This window comes from Tupaia chinensis, unplaced genomic scaffold (genome assembly GCF_000334495.1).
Source record: "Tupaia chinensis unplaced genomic scaffold, TupChi_1.0 Scaffold143796_1, whole genome shotgun sequence".
Taxonomy (NCBI): Eukaryota; Metazoa; Chordata; class Mammalia; order Scandentia; family Tupaiidae; genus Tupaia; species Tupaia belangeri.
In genome coordinates, this window is record NW_006203646.1 from 841564 (window position 1) to 850495 (window position 8932).

General features: G+C 38.4%; 1 protein-coding gene across 1 annotated transcript in view; it reads left to right on the forward strand.

The window, feature by feature from the left end:
• The window catches only part of GABRB2 (gamma-aminobutyric acid type A receptor subunit beta2), a 265292-nt gene extending 257086 nt beyond the window's left edge, over positions 1-8206 (forward strand). The window contains exon 11 of the mRNA XM_006165055.2: positions 6212-8206. Coding sequence (XP_006165117.1) covers positions 6212-6559 — 348 coding nt within the window. The 3' untranslated portion in view covers positions 6560-8206. The remainder of the gene's footprint in view (positions 1-6211) is intronic.
• The last annotated feature ends 726 nt before the right edge of the window (positions 8207-8932 follow it).

The following is an 8932-nucleotide window of genomic DNA, read 5'->3' on the forward strand; positions in this document are numbered from 1 at the left end:
GAGTGGTTTAGATATTCCCAGGTGGTTAGCAGTTCATTGCCTTAGCATTTCAAGTCACTCAGGTCACAATGTCATTTCATGGAAGATAAAACCAAATCTTCTACCCACACACTAGTCACAGTAATTGGAAATCACACAGCTAGAATTTCTTAGATTTTTGCCATGTCTTATTCTTCACTTAATGATATGAGTGCTAGAGTGGGATTTAGAATTGCCCCATTCTCCTTTCCCAAGTTAAGCATGCAAAATGTTGTTAGGTCACTGAGGGTTGTGATTTATTTCTGTATGTGATCATAAACTAAAACAAGGACATCCCTCCAGAGCATTAGTTATGATGTAAAATGGTGTAGGGTGAAGCAGAAAACCTAAAACCAAATCAGAAATTAACTAATTAATTTATACATGTAAGACCTACTTTTTGGCATTTAGTAAAAGTTAAGCAAAATAGAACTGTTAGCCAAATGAGTTTCTTTGCTTGTTATGAAAAATGTTGAGATGGAAACAGGAACAAGTAAAAGAAACCTACTGATCCAAAATATTAGACCTGAATTTGCCTTTGTTAGAACCTCATCAGATAGATCAGTCTGGAAAATAAGTCGGCAAGGAAGTTCATCCCTCTAACCAGTAGAACAGCTGATTTCATGAGGCTACAGGACTGCCCTTATTCACAGAAGGCAGAGGGTTGTTTGTAGGAGAATGTGGAATGTTGGCACAAATAAATCAAGTTTCCCAAAATGTCAGCACTTTATTGATAAGCTCAATAACTCCATGTAAAGCTTGATATCAAGAGCAGATTGTTGAATGAGAAACAAAAGACTTTATTGGCATACGCCTAATTAACGGAGCCCCTCTAAAAACCTAGTTGACAGGAATGGACACATCAGTTAAAGGCTGAGACTGGAAAGCAAATAGAATAGATCCTTGGACTAAAGATAGGCTGCTAGCAGTAGCTTCTTGCAAAGGCCATTTACCTGCAGATAATGACAGCTTATCCACTTGTCTATCTCTTCCCTCCACTTCCTTTCATTTACTTTTACTTTCCTCTCTCTCTCCTTTCAATTACTATTAATGACATTCTTGAAGCTCTATGAATAGGTGAAAAGGCCAAGATAGGAAAATGTAATAAATATTTTGTATGTCTCAGGGCAATCGAGATTGCCACACGGTCCACCTGATTGGTTAAAGGGAAATTATCTCTCATTACTACCCTAATCAAAAAAGATAGTTTAGTTTGTGCTTTCTCCTCTGATTCTGCTACTCAAGTAAAGAGAAACGTAATGAGGGGGTCCATGTGTGCAAGTCTGGAAAGGTTGGTGTGGAAACTCAATTTAGAAAATTAGCTTAATTAGGCCAGTCCATGGTCTGGTGATTAAGGTAGCTAGATCAGCTAGATCCCACATGGTCTCCACTGAGTGGTTGGAGTCGTAGACTAGGAGGCTTGAAAAGGCTGGACACGAATGTGTCTGTGACCAAAATCCCCAAAGGAGGAGAAATGGAAGAAAAGGGATTGTGGCATGAACATGCTCCACTGGGAGGGGGTGCTTTCTCGCTCTCTCTCGCTCTCTCTCTCAACGACGTGCATGTGCCCTCTGGCAATTTTTTTTAAAAAATGGTAAATTTATGACAATTCCTATTTCTTCCATTTTCTAAAATTTCATCAACGAAGTATAACTTGATACAAAGCAAGCACTCCAAGACAGCACTCATAATTGAGGAAAATCTCAAGCTATGTGATGTATATTTAGGTAATTCGGAGCAGTAGCATTGAAATAAATAAAGTAACAGCTCTCTTTATCAATAGTGCAAATACGGAGGACAAATTACTAACTACCCCTAATTCTCAAACTTCTCATTTTTAAAATAAGAATATTAATAACTTCTTCTTCATAGGGTTCTTGTCAAGAACAAGATTAAATATGATAGTTGTGTAGAGCCTTTAATAGAATGTCTCACTCCAGTCAATTATAAGTGGACGCTGAGTATATTCTCTCTCTTTATGAAAGCTGCTTTTCAGCTTGGTGGTGTGGACTGTACTAAGACTTTCAGCTTTGCCATTATTTCTCTGGCCTCCACTTCTTCTCTTTGAGTCATATTATGCTGCTGCTGTCCAGTAGACTGGAAGTTTCCTCAGCATGGACCATAACCTAGCAACCCAGCATCAGTGCAAATTTGGAAGTACAGATTATTGAGACTCATCCCAAGCTTACTGACTCAAGAACCCTGGGAGTGAGGACTAGAGATCCATGTTTGAACAAGACTTCCAGAGGATTCCGATGCACACTTTAGTTTGAAAACCACTGAAAAAAATCATCACCTGTCAAAACATTACTAAACAGGCTCTCCGGTTCGACTGAATTACAAACAGCCTTTCTTGTTTGATTTTAAGACAGGCTTGAGGTATTGTAGAATAGTATTACATTGAGATAATAATCATTAACAGCCCAGAATTATCATACTATTCCATGACTTACTAGTAGTAATATTTTACATAACTAATTTCACTTTTATGATCTTCAGTTTCCTGCCCTATCAAATGCAAGTACAGGTTGTTCTTTTATGGTGTATTGATCTAGTTAGAAAAATATCCTTCTAATATTCAAAATTCACCTTATAAAAACAGATATGTCAAAGGGGAAAAAATAGAGATAATTGCTATTGGGTTTAATATCCAGATTTTAAAAGTTCTGGGTTTATTTTAACATCAAATATAAATACTATATATTTTTATTATCACACATAAATAAATTCATTTAATATAACAGATAAGTCTACACTGAATCCCCAAATACCAGGTGAAATGAGGAGAAGCAGCTATAATTTCACAGATGAAGTCAGAGTATGAGGTTTCCAGACCTCAATGCATGTCCCGGGTTCACAGAGCCCACCAGCATCTTCCTGACCATCTTGGAAATCAGAGACCAGAAGCCAAGGTCAAACAAAGAAACATCTCCTGTGCAGATGTGTGGGGGGAACATTGTGTGGCGATCTCTGTTGCCCTGAAAAACATGTCAAAATACTAAATTTTTCTGAAGCCATAGTATTTACTTATTTTTCCATTTATAATTATTTTCTATTATTTTCTAAATGTCAATTGAACATCCACTCTGGATCACTGAAATTATAGGCACATGTCATCACTCCCAGCCTTTAGTTTGAACCATGAATCAGACCTGGATCTCCCACGTGGTTCCAGCCAATTGGAGCACAGTGTCCCAGCAGTGCATGCTACTGTGACTGGGCCTGTTTTACATGTTTAACTCAGCCAGGTTTGGTGTCAGCTCCTACCTGTTCTGACAGTTGTCCAACAGAAGAGCAGACTTTCTGGTGGGCAGAGAGGGAAGATCTTGAACAACATTATGCATGGTGGCCAAAGGAATTTTGCTAAAAGCTATTTCCTAGGTAGCTAAAGTAAGAGTTAACATCCCAGGGAAGAACAGAAAATAAGCACAGGAGGGGCAATAGGCTTTCCATTTCTAGCAGTGTTCCTTGAGCCTTCCCCACCCCCAACTCTTCGGACTCTAACAAAGGAGGTTTGAATTCAAGCTCGCTCTTTTAGTAACTATGTGGCTTTAGGAAATTTCATGAATTCCTTCAGGAAAGCCTGGGAAAGAATACCTTCAGAGATGGGCTGTGAGTATTGGGGTGAAACAGTGGCTGCAAAGCACTGGCTCCTAGCAGGAGTCCTTCATGCTCCTTTCCTTCTCTAGCATTAGGGAACTCATCCTGAAAGCCATTACCTTGCTCCCCCTTCACAGATCTGTTTCAACATTTATGTAGTATAGTTTCTAAATCTTGGAAGCTTTTGAAATGAATTTTAATAATATATTTGTTTAGTATTTCTGTTAAGCAAAATGGTACCATAAACCAAACATACAGACTATCTGACCAGTGGACAGAGATTAATTATTCAATTATTATGTTCCAGTATATTTTATAGCTTCTAGGTTTCAAAATATTTTATATTTTAATTTATAATACAAAGCTATTAAACCACATTTGAAAGCTAATTGTTAATATATAATCTTAGCAACATTCTTTTTGCCTTCTGCATAATTCATGAGGCTCACAGCACTAAATCTTCTAATTAAGTGTTTGGTTATATTCCTGTTTCCATGCATCATCAGCACCTATTATTGGCCATTTTTTTCTTCCTTTATTTCAAAAATTATACTTGCAATTTATGTCTTCTGATTTTCCATCAAAATAAATGCATTCTGTTGTAAATAATACCTCATTGAGGATATAGCCTAATATGTATAATCGAGGCCTATTGAAAATAAGGCAGGGAACAAATGAAACATTTAATAGACACAAAAATGAAAAGTGATCCACGTATGATAATGTGTATGGTAATGTATTTAACTTGACTAATATGCACTGTATTCATACTGGGGAGACCTGTGTTATACACTGTACAGACATACAGTGATTAAATGTAACAAAGTAAGGCACACAGGCCCAGCCACCCTGGCACAAACAATGGGGCTGTAGAGGGTCTGGGCCACATGGGAGGTCTGGGGTTAGATCTGGTCTCAGCTTAAATAGGCCAGGCATGGAAGTAAGCACTTGCAATCCTAGCTAACAGAGGCTGAGGCAGAGGATAGTAAAGGTAAGACCCTGTCAAATAAATAAATAAATAAAATACCTATCTCTCCCTCTCTCTCACCTGCCCCCTTGACCCTCCCACTTCTATTCACATGTTTTATCTTTCTTTCTCATTCATAAATAAATAAAGCACATAAATCTTCCTCTTTTAAAAATGTATTTTAAATTTTGCATATATTTTTCTTAATGAGAGAGAGTAGTCCCCTCAACAGGGTCTTGCCATGCTGCAGTTCTCAACCCAGTCTCCCAGACAGCCAACGTCATGGTGGGCACAGGTCTACTCAATATATTCAAATGGATCCAGATCCAAACCCAGGCCTTGCACAGTATGTGGCAGTATCACATAGTGGTGTCCCAGCACCTGTGCCCCCATGAACGGATCAAGTATTTCTCTCTCTTAACACAACAAAAACATTATATAATAATTAAATATTTGGGAATCATGATATCAATATTTTTCCTTTACTTTTGGGACCAGCAGTTAGTGTAATGGCTATGTCACTGGACTCCCATGTAGTCGATCGTGGTTCACGTCCCGGACCCGGTGACTTAAAACTCATGCTGGGCGTGTGTGCGTGTGTGCCCAAGATCCCGAGAGGAGAATGGAGGAGAAGGGATTGCAGCGTGTCCATCCCCCTGAGGGGTGATTTCTCACTTTCTGTCTCTCTGTCTCTCTCTGTCTGGCGAGTGCACGCACCCTATAGCAAAAACCTCTCAAACTTTAAACTATGCAACCAACAAAATCCAGAGAGATGATTTGATTATCTGTGCAGCCAACTTAATTCTACTACTAAGGCTCAGAACTCAACTGATTTTAGTCAGCTCTAGGCTACTCTCTTCTTTCCTCCTAACCCTTTTCTCTTAACATAGCCACACTCCCTGACTCAGTCCTTCAGCACCTCTGCTATCCCTGGCCTCCAGCTATTTTACTCTTATGTTTAAATCCTTTGTTGCTCTGAATTCTACTGTTTGGCAGGTCACATGTGGCCTGTGTTTATATTGTTCAAAACTATTCCTTTACTGTATTTATATTGACATCCCAATTTTAAGGTGACACCTCATAACTCCAGGTTTTAAGCATTAATTAAATAAAATAGTACAGAAAAAGTACCTGGCATTCATACAGCAAGTACTTGATAATTATTCACTATTTTTAGCTCTAATTTTGTGATTAATTCATCTATAATTAGGCTACTACGTGAGCACAATGCAGTAATTAATCCTCTAATACTATGTCATACCTAGTGCAGTTTAATTTTTTTGTGTCCATGTCAAGTCTATAAAGTCTTTAAATGGTGTCACACCTGCCATTCTCTGTACACTCTAAGTAGAAATCAGGAGAATGATACTCGCAACAATCTATTATATCATTACATCATTTGAGAAATCGTCTAGGGTTGCATCATCATATCACAGAACAGATGGAGAAACAAACTCACATAGCATATAGTGGCAGAGCCACACTTCAAACTCCTGTTATGTAATTGCCAATCTAGCTCTTTACCACTATGGTCACTGTTACCTAAAGTGCCAGTCACAGTGTCTACATAGTAAGCACCAACGAAGGCTTCTCACCTCGGATTTCCTTTTTTATTCTCTCTTGCAGATGGACCCCCATGAGAACATCTTACTGAGCACTCTAGAGATCAAAAATGAAATGGCCACGTCCGAAGCCGTGATGGGACTTGGAGACCCCAGGAGCACCATGCTGGCCTATGATGCCTCCAGCATCCAGTATCGGAAAGCTGGGCTGCCCCGGCATAGTTTTGGCCGGAATGCTCTGGAACGACACGTGGCACAAAAGAAAAGCCGCCTGCGGAGACGCGCCTCCCAACTGAAAATCACCATCCCCGACTTGACTGATGTGAATGCCATAGATCGGTGGTCCCGCATATTCTTCCCAGTGGTTTTTTCCTTCTTCAACATCGTCTATTGGCTTTATTATGTGAACTAAATCATGGCCTCCCATGGGAAGCAAGGACTAGATTCCTCCTCAAACCAGTTGTACAGCCTGACGTAGGACTTGGAAAACACATCAATTCAGGACAAAAGTGATGCTAAAATACCTTAGTTGCTGGCCTATCCTGTGGTCCATTCCATACCATTTGGGTTGCTTCTGCTAAGTAATGAAATATGCTAAGGTCCTTGTGGTTTTCCAGTTAAAATGCGAGTCATTTGTACACATGCTGGCAAGACTGAGTCTGAGTGTTCCAGTTTGTCTGCTTAATATGCAGCCTACTCAGAAGGGAGTTATTTAGAAGATATTCTTAGAAAGCTGAATAGCATTGTCAGTCATTTTCCTGATAAGTGGTCAAATCCAGATACCTCCCATCTTCATTTCTAAGGTTGGTGTGCCGTGAGATGCCACCGTGCTTATGAAACATCTGCAATGCCATGCAAACATGTGACTCGGAGACTGTTTATGCCCATCGTTTTAAGGCGATAATGGTATCTTGAGAAGATTATTCCCACTGGGCTCTAGAAGATTCTCATATAGTTGGTACAGGAGAGGAGATGGTTAAGACAGAAACTCAGGAAACCAATTTGGTCAGTCTCTCTTTGCTCAAGCACAGGGAATCAACCCATGATGTCTTTTATTTTGGCATTTAGAGACAGGGAGACTTCTGAATATTATCATGCATGGTGACCAAAGAAAATTTTGCTAAGAAACTATCTTCTCGATGGCTAAAATAAGAGGTAGCAGCACAAAGCAGAGAAGAAACTCCAGAAATGACTGTTGTAACAAAATTAAAACAAGCAAGCATGACCTTATCAGCTCTACACAGCACCAGGTCTTATATATACTGTGTCCAGTGGCCAAAAGTGGAGTGAGAAGGATTTTTTTTTTCCTAACATGACAATATTTTACCAACAAACCTAGAACAGTTTTATAGCTTATGTAATTAAAAGACAAACAAGAAATAGAAATGTTCAGCACATTAGAAGTACCTTTGATGTTTCTGTTAGACTGGGAGTCATTAGTATACCAGACAAAGCCTAAGAAACAGGTTGTTTTTCTCAGGCAATATCAGTTGTCCCTGCAACATTTCCCAAAAGTTTATTTCTGAATTTAATAGGGCATTTCAAAAGAAGGATTTGTTCATTGCTTTAAAGGATTAATGATCCTTTCCAGCTTTTCTTGCTTTCAAAATTCTGATTATACTCTTTGGAGACAGGCAAAGTCAGGCTTTGGAGACATAGAATGAACTGTATTTTCTTATGTGCAATGAAACTCACCTTTGTATTTTTTTAAAGCAGACAGTACTTCAAAGAGTATGTCCACAAGGAGAGTTAATTAGTGAGTTCACTAGGTCTGATTTTTTTTAAAAGGGTGAACGTACTTTCATTGTGTATGTTGCAATCTGTAATTGAGGAAATGCAAAAAATAGGAAAGAAAAGATAATGACAAAGCCACATTAATGTGATGAACATTATGAGCCTCAGTTGATATTGCTGAAAAATATTTAACTGATAATCAGGCAGGCATGATGTATTGTTTTTATTCTATTTTTAAATTATGTCATTGTGCTTTTTTAATACTAATTGGACATATACATTCATATATGTTGGACAGGAAAGAGAATAAGCTAATATATTTAATTCCTATCAATGTGAGGCTTATATTTTGCTTTTCTTGTAGAAAATAATTGAATTGCCAAATTTTCCTTAAAGTTTGATTTGATTGATTTTTTCTTAGAGAATGACTTTCTATTTAAAAGCAAGCAAACAAGCAAAAAAAAAAAAACAAAACAACACAAAAAAACACAGAAGAGTCTTCTTTTCAGAATAACATCCCTAATTGTACACAGTAGCCAAGGCTAGTATCTGCTAGCGGATAAAATATGTTTTCTTCCTCTCATGATTCAGTAGCTCGGAATATGATGGAGCCCTGTTGCCCTTCCAACTCTCAGAGAACAACAAAAAGGTTTATCATTCAACTTTCTAAATTTGCCCCAAGATGGAAAGGTATTATTATTATTTTTTAATCAGTGTAGGAAACTCTGGCCCTTAGATTCTGTCATATATTCAGCCACCTTTGAGCATAATCTTTGGGCAGAATCTGACCAAGTTTCTTTCTATAGGCTCAGATTAGAGATATCTCATGCTTCTCCAGCGACACACTTTCCTCTAGGCAATCATTTTGGGGCATCACATTAATAGAAGTGCCTGCCCCTTGTCACCAGGGGGTAAAGTTTAAGTACAAAATATCAGGAAGGATCATACTGATAACTCAGGGGCACAACTCTCAAATGCCATTCTGGAAGGGTTTATCTAGAGATAACTAAGAGCCCAGCTCTGGAAGTGGGCTCTTAATTGCAATTATCAT